Source organism: Colletes latitarsis, chromosome 6 (genome assembly GCF_051014445.1).
Source record: "Colletes latitarsis isolate SP2378_abdomen chromosome 6, iyColLati1, whole genome shotgun sequence".
NCBI lineage: Eukaryota > Metazoa > Arthropoda > Insecta > Hymenoptera > Colletidae > Colletes > Colletes latitarsis.
The window spans coordinates 8488905-8502725 of NC_135139.1; the positions used below are offsets into that span (position 1 = coordinate 8488905).

General features: G+C 36.7%; 1 protein-coding gene across 3 annotated transcripts in view; it reads left to right on the forward strand.

The window, feature by feature from the left end:
- Trbl (tribbles pseudokinase 2) overlaps nucleotides 1-13821 on the forward strand; it is a 46464-nt gene that overhangs the window by 7770 nt on the left and 24873 nt on the right. Inside the window, exons 1-2 of one of the 3 annotated variants that reach the window (XM_076766065.1) lie at nucleotides 1453-2063; nucleotides 4627-5335. In XM_076766065.1, coding sequence (XP_076622180.1) covers nucleotides 5045-5335 — 291 coding nt within the window. In that variant the 5' untranslated portion in view covers nucleotides 1453-2063; nucleotides 4627-5044. Of the gene's footprint in view, nucleotides 1-1452; nucleotides 2064-2153; nucleotides 2256-4626; nucleotides 5336-13821 lie in introns of those variants that run through there. The other 2 variants (XM_076766066.1, XM_076766067.1) reach the window with 2 other exon arrangements.

Genomic DNA, 13821 nt, shown 5'->3' on the forward strand with positions numbered 1-13821 from the left:
TACGAACGGAGTCTATTCTAGAGAATTACCATTTTTGACTCGTCATTAATGGAACCAAACAACACTCAGTGTTTCTAATCCTACAATTTATTCTTCTGAGAATCGTTTACAAAGTCATTGTTATTGTTTCGTCGAAAATTAAATTAAATACGAAGGTGTTCGTACAAAAATATTTAAAAAGTTGGACCTCGACGCTTTTCCGGTACTTTGAAACATTCAAATTAATCAAAATGTTTTATTTTATATATCTTAATATCATCATCAAACGGTTGGTAAAGAAAAAATGACTACTTCCAATGTCATTAACTTTAATGTTACAAGCTCTACTTTTGTTGATTAAAATATTTTTATGTATATTATTTTCTTCGAAATTCAATGCAGCCACAAGGAGGCAAATGCAGTTTAAAAAATGACTTAAAAACAGCCAAGTACTTTTATTTATTTATGACAAAAAGTACGTATAACAATGATGCATTTTCTCACGGTCATGCCAAAGTACGTGGGTGAGGTTTCACGCCCTTAGTTACCGAGGATTGTTCAAAGTATGCCTCCTGCGGTTGCTAAGGAACGTTAAGGTAGGTCAAGGGCACATCATTTATGCGAAACGAATATCTCGAAAAAAAATCTGCTTTCTTGCGACTGGTTTTCGTCCATTAAAAAACGGTGCGACCAACCAAACCCGTTCGTTAATCGCAAGAACTTTTTATACAATAAACAACGCACCGGATTAGATATCCACATGCACGCTTTTATTACGAAACATGACTGCTATGCACGTGAAAAATTACAAGAATTTCAGATTAATTCTATTAATAAGAAATTTCCAACATTCGGATGATGTAAACGAAGTAATTAGTGTTACAGATAAGGTGTTATAAACGGTACGAACATTTGTGTGTACAACCGCGTGTCGCGATTTAGGATGCCCACGTACGCACTGATGTGGCCAGTACCGCATCGTTGGCTTACGAGGCCCCTCTCTTTATCGTAACGACAACGCCAGACACAGCCGTCGTGTTCTACCGTTTTCTATCACTGTTTTATAATGTTTTGTAAGTTTATCGTGTATTGCATCACTGGCGCAGATTAAATGTAAATCAAAAGCGTATTGCAAAAGACGCATAAAAGCAACAAACAGAAATGATAAATCAGTAATGTAACTACCGGGAAACGCGAAGGTTTGTGTTTGTCGTATTCCGATTGATATCTACGTAATAATTTCAAACGAATACACTTTCTCGACAATACTTAATAGTATCGACAAAGCTTTTTATCGCACATGGAGCGTATTTATTGTTTTCAATGCTTTTGTTATTCAACGAACGAAAAAGAAAACGGAAAGGTGCCTTACCACAAAGCATTCAAAGAAAGGATCTCTCGTTCTTTAAGCGAGTTTCCCTCGAAAAGTTCAATCACATTTCCACGAACGCGAAAATTACATGAGGGCACCGTTTCACGCAACACTCTTGTGCTGACACTGTAAAGACCGTGAAACGCGCATGCGCACCCGTCTTCCTTCCCCCTACTCTTACTCACCGATTCTGTCGGATAATTCGAGGCGGCGACCGTGGTTTCAGTCGTTTGCTGCACAATGGCGCGATCGGTTTGTGCTTGCTCGTTCTACTGCCGCCGTCGTTTCTGAGCGGAAGGTCGGCCCAAAACGTTGGACCGTCCGTTGCGCGGGATACAAATTTCTCTGTATCGTCTCCCTTGCTCGTAACCGCTTAGCTCTCCAAGTTTCTCTTCAAAACTTCACACTCGTAGTCCGCGTGACGAAAGAGAAACATCGACTCGACGGTTTGCCGGACACGATCGCGAGAACCGTGAAGAGAAAGACACTACCAATATACCATCCAGGTAGGAGCCAACAGGAAGAGGCCAGGTTTGATCCGACGCGCGCGCTATTCGAAAATCCAATTCGCCCGGTAGAATCCGGGGGTTCGTTTTTCGAGAACGGCGGTTTGTCAACAACGTCTTTGGGGAAAATCGACTACGTCTGACCGTTTCTCCATCCCAGACATCCGTTCAGGAACGTACGGCAACAACAGAAAGAACATTTTAAGGTAATACGTGCTATCCCTGCTGTACACCATATTCAAAGAGAAAGAAAGAAAGCATTGCAAATTGTGTGTGTGTGCGTATATACATATATTTTGCGTATTGACCTCGCGTGAGTACAGTGCAAAGTGCAGTGATTATTATTGACGCGTACCGGATCTATGTCAGCCTCTTCGCCATATCGTATATTTACTTTGGTGCGCTTACCCTGATATCGGCGCATCCCTGCTCCCGTTTCCTATCAGATTATTTACTTCCGTAATCGACGATTTTACGACACCGACGAATTCATCGATTGGAATTTAAATTCGATGTAAACGTCGTGTCGCTAAAAGTTCGCGTTCATATCCATAAAGTGTTCGGAACATACGTGTGATAACTCGAGTAGTATGTTTAGATCCTTGTGTCTCAAAAATCAAAATCATAATTTGTTGTCATCGGCCAGCCTCCTCCTAATTCGAATTAGAAGTTTTCATGAACGACGACGCGATCCATCGACAAAAAGTCATGGACTGCGTGAGCGGACGTATTAAGCAATTTATTTCGCGGTATTGCGTCATGTTTGCGCGCTATTAATGCAACCGGTGCCCGCAATATCGCCGTGACAACTGTGAAACTCCGCCATTTTGACCTTACCGAAGGATATCTGCTATCTACTTGGTAGTGTGCGTGTTAAGTATACACGCGTTTCGACACGCGCTACCGTGTGGACGCAATGCCTTACTAATTCCCATCTTGCTATTTCGTCAGATTTTTCGTTTATTCAATAAACGACGATAGGGGACACGTAGAAAAGTTCCAGAGCTCTTGCCACCTGTCGATACATCGTTGACCTTACATTCAAATATCGTCTGTCGTATGATCCGAAGATAACAAGTGTGTTTCGGTAAATCTTTCTCAGATAAAAATGACGAATTAGACCCGCAATCGACTATCTTTTTAAGAAGGAAACCAGCGGGGCGAATACTTGTCACATACATCCCTGATCTTTGGAACGGCAGGAGTTTTGCGCAAGTACGTAGATATCGTAATGGCGCGGTTCGCGAATATCCCGATAGTCGGCATTTGTGCCAACGATAAGGACGAACAATCAAGTCAATAATTCGAATTTCTAATTACAGGCTCGAATCGTTTTTTTTTTTCTGTTTTCAAGGTTGACTTCTCAATTTCATATTATTCAAAAATGGTAATAAGTAGGATTTAAACGAAGCTGTATATCGTAGTGAATAAATGTAGTTGGTAATCTACTCATATCCTCGAGTTTCAACAATTGTAGCTAAAACTTAGATTCATTGACCTGCAATTACAATTAATTACAACAAATAATTTTTCGCAATTATTTTAAACAAAATTATGCAAAATTATTTTTTTGCTATAATTTTGTAACTTTAACATTGAAGATTATCGCATTTCAACCCAGTTTATAGTAATATATTTAATATAAGTGAAACAATAACTTAATGTGGAATAATTATAAAATAATCGATCCTTCGATCAAATATTATTACTGGTCGACCGCAAATCGACCTAATCTTCTTTTAATCATATTATAAGGAGATAAATATAACAATAATCAAACATTCTATGTTGAAATCGACCTGACATAGATTGGAACGAAATAACCACCTCGAATCCAGTTCGACGTAGGACCAGAGACGTTTAATATCACGATTGTTATTATCTGTCAATATATTGTTTACTGATATATAAGTGGTGTCTGAAACAAGATGATAAACGGTACCCGAGTTACTATCGGTCATCCGCAATGAGGTATAAATAAAGCAGAGGAACTTACGATACATATTCGGTGTGACTTTAATTGGTGCATTAATAATGCCTAAGAGATTTTCTTGCATCATGTTTTATAATTTTTCTGTGACTCGGCTTCCTCGGCTGGATAGAATGTTACGGCGCAACGACCGCCTTATTCCGATATCCCTGACCTTACGGTGTCCTCTCCATAGAAATTGCGCACAAGGCAGGACGAATATCGAAACGTGATCTTTCGAAATTGTCCGTGAATCACATAGAGTTAATGAACGGAACTCTTGTCGTTCGAGCTCCATTATGAATACGTGTAATTAACTTAATAATTTTACGTGTTAGAGTATTTTATTGTAGTCCTTAAATGCTCGTTTTTTATCTCGAATAAATACAATATTATTCTTCAATTTTTTAGTTTACACAACAAGTAGTTTAAAATATGCAAGTGCTCAGAATGAAATCATGGTTATACTTATTTTCACCAGAAATGATCTTACCTCGATCAATTGGCAGTACTTCCATGGAAATACAAGAAAAATTTTAATTTTCGTTAGATGATTGCACTACCTCATTCGCATAACTCTTATCAGTACATCCTGTGTGTATTCCATTGATTCTTTTCGTTGAACGATGCATGCGAGAGCTCAGTTCCAGCTAGAGATAACAAATACTGATTTCTGGTATAAACATGCTACGAGAATTACTATATTCGAACTTAACTATGTATAGCTTAACCTTGAATACTTGAAGCATGTTCGATTACACTATTTTACTATATTAGTTTTTATTCTTTATTTGTTACAGAGCTTTCTTGTAAAAGTGACTGATTGTCACTCACAAAGATCTCCGTCCAAGGACCCAGCGGTAACACGAAACCAACGCAAGCTGCATGGGCCCAAGCACAAGTGATATCCTTAAATATAATTAATTCGTACCTACTATGCGTTCGTATCCATAGAGCTTTCAGGCGTTAATCGGCTCGTTAAAATCGATAATCGTCGTGGTTACCGTGTTTATAATCTTGTGACATGAAGTGTATTCAAGGCTTTTTCGCTTCAACGACCGACTGACGATATTACGAATTTTAAACTTGCTCGAATTTGATATGGAGCTCGTGCTCGGTGCCTAAAATAAAAACTTCTCTTACGTATAAAAATAATAAATAAATAAAAACAAGTAGTGTCGCGAGTGTGAAACTGTGCGTGCGTGAAAACGACACAATATGAGAGTGACAGCCGCCGCCAGGCAGCATCCACTACATCTGCAAGTGACTCGCACCAACAATGGAAAGTTCCTGGTCAGTCCGAACAATAATCAGGACATCAGTCAGCAGCCTACGAGCGACGAGACGAACCCCGTGCCGGCGGTAGTCTTCCCTAGTTACGAGCCGCTGCCAACCGATCATCATGGACCCGCCATACTTGGCGATCGGTATCTACTTCTTGGTCCGGCCGAGGGGAGCGCTCTGTACCGATGCATCGACGTACACAGCGGTCAGCAGCTCGTTGCAAAGGTGAGTGTCGAACATTCAACCGTGTCTTCCATCCACGCTATTGATTAAAACCAGATTCTCGTATGCATGGTATTCTACCATGACTTGGAATAAATCATGAATACTGAATGGTTGATTCTGCACTAACACTCGAAGAACGAGATGTTCGCGGTCAGCAAAACACGTTAAACTAATTTCACCAATCCCCATGATACAAAATACGGAACATTCCTAGCAAACGGGCCGTTCACCGATCGGGGTGAGTTATACGTCATTCGATTCGTCTAATTCAGTACATTATTAATATGCATTTCATTATTTGCGGAAATTCGTTATGTTTGTTTAAACTTGTCGAAAATTTGCAATAAAAAAGTAAGGTTAAGTATATTTTTATAGGTTCACAGGTAGAAACAAGTGACTGTCGTTACTATGTTCATGGTGTAAATTATAAATGTCAGGTAGTCTGTTAGAAATTTCTTGATAAACCAACTTTACACCCTCACCTTCCCCACTCCGTGGCCAGATCCTCAAGGAACAGAGTTCCTATTCTTTAAAGCAAAGTAACGTCGGTTCGATTGCCTTTTCCTAACATACCCATGTTTCCTTTCAAACAATCAATCCTATGACGCCCGATAGCTACGTGACTTCGAGTCACCAGCCATCGACAGGCATCTGGATTGTATCCTTGCAACCATCCCTCTTAAGCCACACTAAGCCCCTATCATAAATTGTTCGAAAATGAAATATCGTCGAGCTAATTGCCCTCAACGTTCCTTAAAAATAAGCTGTCGCTAACAAGTCAAATGCTAATTTGTTAAACATGTATGCATAAAAGTCATTTTTTTGTGCACATACTATGCAGGTCAGGTAGTATGTGCAGCAACAGTACAAAATATTGCCCCCCCCCCCCCCTAACTTCTAGGGGCTTCAAACCTAACCCAGACCTAACTCAGCTACAGATGTCTTAAAATTGACATATGTATATGCTAACATACAATTATGAGCAATGTCATATTATTATATAACTAAAATTAAATAAAAATACTCTTTTGCAATGGTCTTATTTTATAGGACAAATAATGGTCAATTGGCTGTACGGACCTATCAAAATATACTTAACCTTACTTTTCTATTGCAATTTTCCGACAAGCTTAAACAAAAATAACGAATTTCCGCAAATAATGAAATACATATTAATAACGTACTGAATTAGACGAATCGAATGACGTATACATATATAACTCACCCCGATCGGTGAACAGTTCGTTAGCTAGGAATATACCCAAAATACAAACACAAGCAAAGCACACAGTTCCTCCATCGTGTATAATGATAGATCATTAGTTCTTCACATTGAATCTTGTATTTCGTTTATACTACACTGAAACAATGATATCGTTGCATTACTCATTTTCTTTAAAAATAAATAATTCCTCGCGAAGTTCAATCGTTGAAACGAAATATAGAATTATGTCTGAGGCAGGGGTAATGTTTTTGGTTTCTTGATTTTGAAGTGTAGAGGGAGGGGAGGTTGGTTCGAGGTACAACTCTATTGAGCAAAATGTCATCATTCAATCTTCTAAATTCATCCTTTCAAATATCTTATTGGGGGATCTCATTGTTAAACCCGAGCACTCGCATCAGAGGGGGCGCTCTGCTCGTGCTCGCTTTATTTCGAATTGATGCGAACACGTCTCAAACATAAGCGTCCCTTACGCAGAATGAGGCAATTTTTATTCATTAAAATGAATATAAATTTTAGATTTATTCGTAAACTAGGTTCCTGCTCCTGTTTCGCTCACCTCAATATCGGTTTGATAAATTTTTTAGAGACGCGCTTCCCAAAATGTTTAAAAACCACTGCATTAGAGTGATTCGCACGTGAAAATGCAGTAGTTTACTACGTTGTGTAACATACCAGTTGTTTAAGAAACTAATGAAAAACTAGCCAGGTTGGCAGTATATAAATGCTGCAATATACACTGTAGAGATAATTGTGCAACACTGATAGAGTTCCACTTCAAACGACAATAATGGTTTTACGCTACTCATTCGTTGATCGGAGAAATATCATGTTGCACCCACTATTCAAATTACTCATATTTACTTCAGTTTAATGCAGTTAGTAAGGTAATTGGTTTATTTGAGAAAAATAAACAATTATATTTTCCTTTTATGCAAAATAGTATAGTTTGTACTTGTAGAAGATTTATTATTATTATTTTATAATATCAATATAGTTGTTTAAGTATATCTTTATCTTATATGTACAAACGGAAACTGATTTTATATGTTATAATAAAAAACTTATCGATACAACTCAGATTTTTGGTCAAACATTACTATATATCGAAAAGTTGTTCACCAATTTAGAAGCCTTCACAAAAAAAAAAACAGTTTAGTTATCTCGAAATTTGTCTTCTTTTATTTATATGAATATTTGATTTCTCCATACCAAAGATGCATTAAATCTTTTTGGAAGACTTAACTACAAGTTAAACATTTTTTTCGCCACTATATGTTCTCGTTCGTTAAAGGATTAAGAGATAAAATCCAAAGACTAAGATGACCTTACGAAATCAAACTTCACAAACCAGAGTTGCGCATACTGTAATTGAAGCGTAATCGCGTGGCGATTATCGGATAATTAAACAGTTATTAGACGTTTTAAAGATTTGCAATTATGGTTATCGCGTAATTATAGTCCGACAACGTGTAATCGTATCGTGACAAATTTAATCAGATTATATTTTGTCGAACCGCGTCCCAAACATCACAGAACCACCGCGGACATGTCCCGGACAGTATTTAATGTCTCGTAACGTCGCAGTCGACGGAGAAAAACAGTAATCGCTGGTTTCGAAACGTTTCGTCGCGTTTATCCTTGATAGAGCAAACGCATCCTGCCTCCAGGATATGTGTCACGTAAGACTCGAAGGCAGGTGTGCAACAACGCGCGGAACATGTCCAATAAAAGTTACACGTTTGTATCGATGAAAATCACCTTTCTAAACTGTCGCCTGCAGGCTTTTCGTTCGTATTCAGGTCGAACGCGAGCGGTTCACGCGTTATCGGTCGATGCCACCGACACGTAACCCCGGATGGGAAAAATTAGTCTGCTTTATTTTGGTTCGCGCTGGACGCCAGTCGCTTGCGCGTCTTGTTTACGATAATGCGTTGTCTGACGCGCTCGAGCGCTCGGTTACTCGTGGACGCATATAAACGTTCTTCTTTATATTAACAAACGGATTGCTTAATGCTTTTAACCGCCCAAGTTTTAAATTTCTTTTCTTGATAAAAAATATTCATGGAACTGTAAACTACAGTAATCGTATTACATTAATTATTATATTTTAAAGACGTACGATGACTAAAAGTTAATTTTATATTTGTATTGTCTTGGGTTTAAAAAGAACATACTTTGCATAGCTCAAGTTATTTGGAATGCGATAAATGTAATTGAATTTAAAAATTATAATATAGCTACTATACAGGGTGTTCGGCTACCTCGGGGAAAAATTTTAATGGGAGATTCTAGTGACCAAAATAAGACGAAAATCAAGAATATCAATTTCTTGATTGAGGCTTCGTTTAAAAGTTATTAACGTTTAAAATTACCCCTATAGAACGGCAATCTCTGAACAGCGCAGTTTAACAGCATTAAACGTTAATAACTTTTAAGCGAAGCCTCAATCAACAAATTAGTATTCTTGATTTTCGTCTTATTTTGGCCTCTAGAATCTCCCATTGAAATTTTTTCCATGGGTGGTCGAATACCCTGTATGTATACATGAATTTTAGTAACTGCAATGGTATTTATTTGTAACTTACAGTGATATTTATTGACTTATTTCAAATTACAAATAAAAATATTCCAATACGTAAAAGTCAAATGATGAAGTTCAGTGAAATTTCTGTGTTATTTAGTGTAACATATTCATTTAATATTCACGATTATTGTACGTGCGCATGTTTAAAGTTTTTATTTATAATGTATACATATATTCAGGCATATATATTAGAAGTAAAAAATTTTAATAAATACATACGTGTATCATCAAAAATGGACATGACAAAATATGCTGTGACCTGATGAGTTCTTGAAGTATTTAAGTGTAAGCGTAGATATTAAATCTGTCGAAAAATCAGTGGAAAAGTGAATAGCGTTTGTATAATTCCCATCGTTAAGTACTGAGATTGTTCCTAACAATGTGGTGTTATATTGGGAAGTGACACAACAGAAGATTTATTTTAAAAAGCCGGTGTATTAAAAAGAGAACAATACCGTGATCACGTCATCTTTTCCGGACGTCCAATCATGGAATCTATTTTCACTTTTATGTATGGCAGTGATCCAAAACACGCAACAGAAATATTAAGTTATCCTCAATATAACTTTCATTGTACAATAACATGGCACAGCATTAAAAATTATGATTTTTAAAACAAACGACTCGACGTATTAAAATTTTAGTAAACGCTTCGAGAATATTTAGTGGCGATCTACGTCCAACGAAGTTATTTTTACCAAATGAAAGAAGAAACGTTTGCTGAGACCAAATGCTCGCGCGAGATGGATATCCGGAGTCGGAAGTTAAGATCTACGAACAGTAATTTGCGACTACTGAGAGTTAATATTTACGACAGCGTGTTTTTTAGAGCGTGTCCTCGACCGTGCAGGTACGGTTACACTGGTTAGAAAAAGTAGCGGAATCTTCTGCGTTCATTCGATCGTCCGATGTCTTCTCGCGTAACGAACGACCGTTATTTCCATTGTCGTCGATGTCGTAGGACCCATTGGTACAAACGTGTGTATATCGCACTGAGAAAAGTTCCTCAGAATGTTCTTACGTCAACCTTCACCGCATTTCTCGCAATTAAATCCCGCGGTTATTGCATTTCTAATGAACGTTGCTGTCTTAAGAACGCAAACCTTGGATGGTGCAACGTTTACCTTCAGACGCAAGAAATTGTTTTTAAAGTCCTACGCGGATGTACAGTGCTACAAAAATGATCCGAAAGTTTTCGTGAATCTTTTTTTTTCGTTCGCACAACAGCTGACAATATCGAAGTTCTACGTGGATGGACAATTTTCCAGAGATCATTTGAAACTTTTAAAGCATTTATGCTTCGTGTTCAGACCGAAGGATCAGAGGAGTTTGTAATTTGCTGGCCATAACTTTTAAATGCTGTTTCTTTTTCAACGCGACCTTGTTTTATCAATACATTTTCCAACAGACAAACGATTAATTTTTTCTACAGCTGTTTATCAGTTTTTGGTACAATCTTTGAATATGCAGTGGAAGAATGTGAAAAATTCGTTTACCAGAGCGTGAATCTATAGAACAAAATTGAGAAATCCTTAGGAATGCGGTAATCGTGTCAGCCTTTGCCTGAATGCATTAGTTGTGCTACAGCAGATTACAATACTCTGTGATTCCTTGATTTCAACAAAGAACAAATGCTTAAAAAAAACTTCACACTGTGGTCTGTGATTTGGTAATCTTTGCATAGCTGAATTATCAGGTTTAGATTAGGTTTCTTTCCATCAAAATTCGAACAGTAACTATAGTAATTAGTAACTTTTTTCCTAGAAAAGCTAGACATTGTTTCCCACGTTTGGGTACTCGTTTCAAAAAGTCAATCAACTTTCTCGGAACAGAAATCAGTTTTCTTTTCTTCAGTCTTTTTAGAAATCATTGAACTCTACGTACGACATGTTCTCAGCAATTCTTGAAAGTACCATATTATCTCAAAACACCTTTCATTCTTTATATAAATTTCTCCTGAAAAAGATAAAGCTGTTCATGGAAACGATTTTCAGAAGACGGAATTACAAAGAAGAAAATGATGAATCAATGTCGACAATTCCCGACAGTCACAGTATCCATAATTTCTCGAATTCGATTAATCCTTTAAGACTCGTGTCTCAAGCAGCTGTTCGTTTCGTGTAATCACACAGTGGTATTAATAGTATGTACAGTGTGAGGCAAAATGATAGCACATGTAAGAAACTGCCTTATCCTTCAAAATAAAGATAATAAATACAACTTGGCTATCATTCATCCTATATGTATACTATTCTGTAGGACTATGTACATCAAAAATCGTTATTGCACGATTGTGTTCAAGTATTTGCTGCAAGAAAATGTAAAGTCTAGCTACTATAACAACATATTTTAATTGGCCAGTCATATCGTAAGTGCTTAACTTAGAAATCGTAAAGTACTTAACTGGAATTAAACACTCAATTAAGTATTAAAATAATTCGTTAATCTTGAATTAAAATATAGAAATAAACGATTTTCGACTTGTGCTATCATTTTGTCCCATACAAATGATTAGAATCAGTTTTTCCTTGAAATTTCATTAATAATGAAATTAAAGTAGAACCAAGATTTTTTAAATGACTAGAAATTTCAAGTAGTATTTTCGATTTGTGTATCACTTGGTACAAGTTCGTATATCGAACCTACATTAAACAGTAGTGAGATAGAATTGGATAAATCTATCGACTCGTTAACGCTGCTTCTTTGATCGTATGAAAGTATAATGAAATCTTTATGAAAACGCTTTCAAACTCAAAAGTTTAAGGTCGATCAGAAAAATCTTGTCCCGAATCGAATATCACTTGTACAATGCAGAAATAAGAACCTTTTTCTGAGAACCACTGCTGTCTACGGCACATTGCAGCGGCGTAACCAATCGTGAAGTCGTCGCTTCCGCTATATAAAACCTTCTCCGAGGTTGTGACATAACTCGTTGCTATAATTCAATGTAATTTATTTGAGGTTTTCGTGCATTCTATTATGCGACCAATCTTCCGGGTAACATTTTATACTTCCAGCAAAAGCAACAAAAACGCGCTCCAGAAATTTCAATCAAATTACTTATCGCGTTAGAAAGTCGTGCAATTGTTCACATTCCACGGGAACCTTTGGATTCTTAACAAAAATATACAGGGTGTTCGACCAACCCTGGGAAAAATTTTAATAGGAGATTCTAAAGACTAAAATAAAACGAAAATCAAGAATACCAATTTGTTGACTAAGGCTTCGTTAAAAAGTTATTAACGTTTAAAGTTCCGCCTGTAGAACTGTAACCTGCGAACAGCGCAGTTTAACAGCATTAAACGTTAATAACTCTTTAACGAAGCCTCAATCAACAAATTGGCATTCTAGATTTTCGTCTTATTTTGGCCTCTAAAATCTCTTATTAAAATTTTATATGCCAGATAATTGGACTATATCTACATATGAAATGATAAAAACGAAGAATATAATCACAGATCTCTGGCCACACATCATATTTGCGGGAGTGAATTTTTTTCTCGATAGTGCGTACGATTTCGGAGATATGCCTAATTACCAAACACGATTGTAATTGACCCCTGCAACCAAAAATAATTTTTTTAGAACGATTTGAAATTTTCTTTTTTCGTCGAAAAGTTTAGGTATCTACTTGAATTTTTTTCTCGAAAATGAATAGGATTTCGAGGGTATGTCTATTGACCAAAAATGATTGTAATTGACCCCTCAACCAAAAATAATTTTTCCAGAATGATTTGAAACTTTTTAATTTCGCCGAAAAATTTCAGCACCTACCCCCTGTCAATTTTTCTTAAAAATTCGTTTTTGATTTTTAGTAATTTTGTTTGGCACCCTATAGAAAAGTTGTCTAATACTTTTTTGTGGGTATCCATGAGCACTACTTCAGAAAAAAATTTCATTGAAATATATTCACTATTGTAGGCGTTTTGGTCGTTTGAAAATTGAACCATTTTTATTGGGTTTTTCTAATATTACGGGGTCAAGGAACAACTTTTCGAATATTTTTATAATTGCTACATATTTTACACTAAAATACGCATCGTTTGCCTTTTTGAACATTAAAATCGTCCAATCCGTTCAGGAGTTATGACGTTTTAAAGATTCGCATGAAAATTCGGGCAGACATTTCTGGCCAGAAATTATATTTTCGGTAAGGAATTTTTTTCTCGAAACTGAGTAGGATTTCGGGGGTATGTTTGTTAACCAAAAATGCTTGCAATTGACCCCTGCAACGAAAAATAGTTTTTCCAGAACGATTTGAAATTTTTGAGTTTTGTCGAATTTGTTTACCTACTCGAATTTTTTTCTCGAAAGTGCGTAGGATTTCGAGGGTATGTCTATTCGCCAAAAACGATCGTAATCGACCCTTGCAACCAAAAATAATTTTTTCAGAATGATTTGAAATTTTGTAATTTAATTTTTTAATAACTTTTTAACGAAGCTTCAATCAATAAATTGATATCCTTAATTTTCATCTTATTTTGGCCTCTATGATCCCTAAAATTTTTCCCAGGGGTGGCCAAACACCCGGTATAAACGTTAGTTTACTTTATATTATCATCTACACTCGTGGATAGTGATCGAGACGTTCATACATACATTTTTATTTTAATAGCAGTGTTAAATATTCCGCACTTCGTTCCGCCATTTTCACAGATTTATGAATACTCGTCGTGA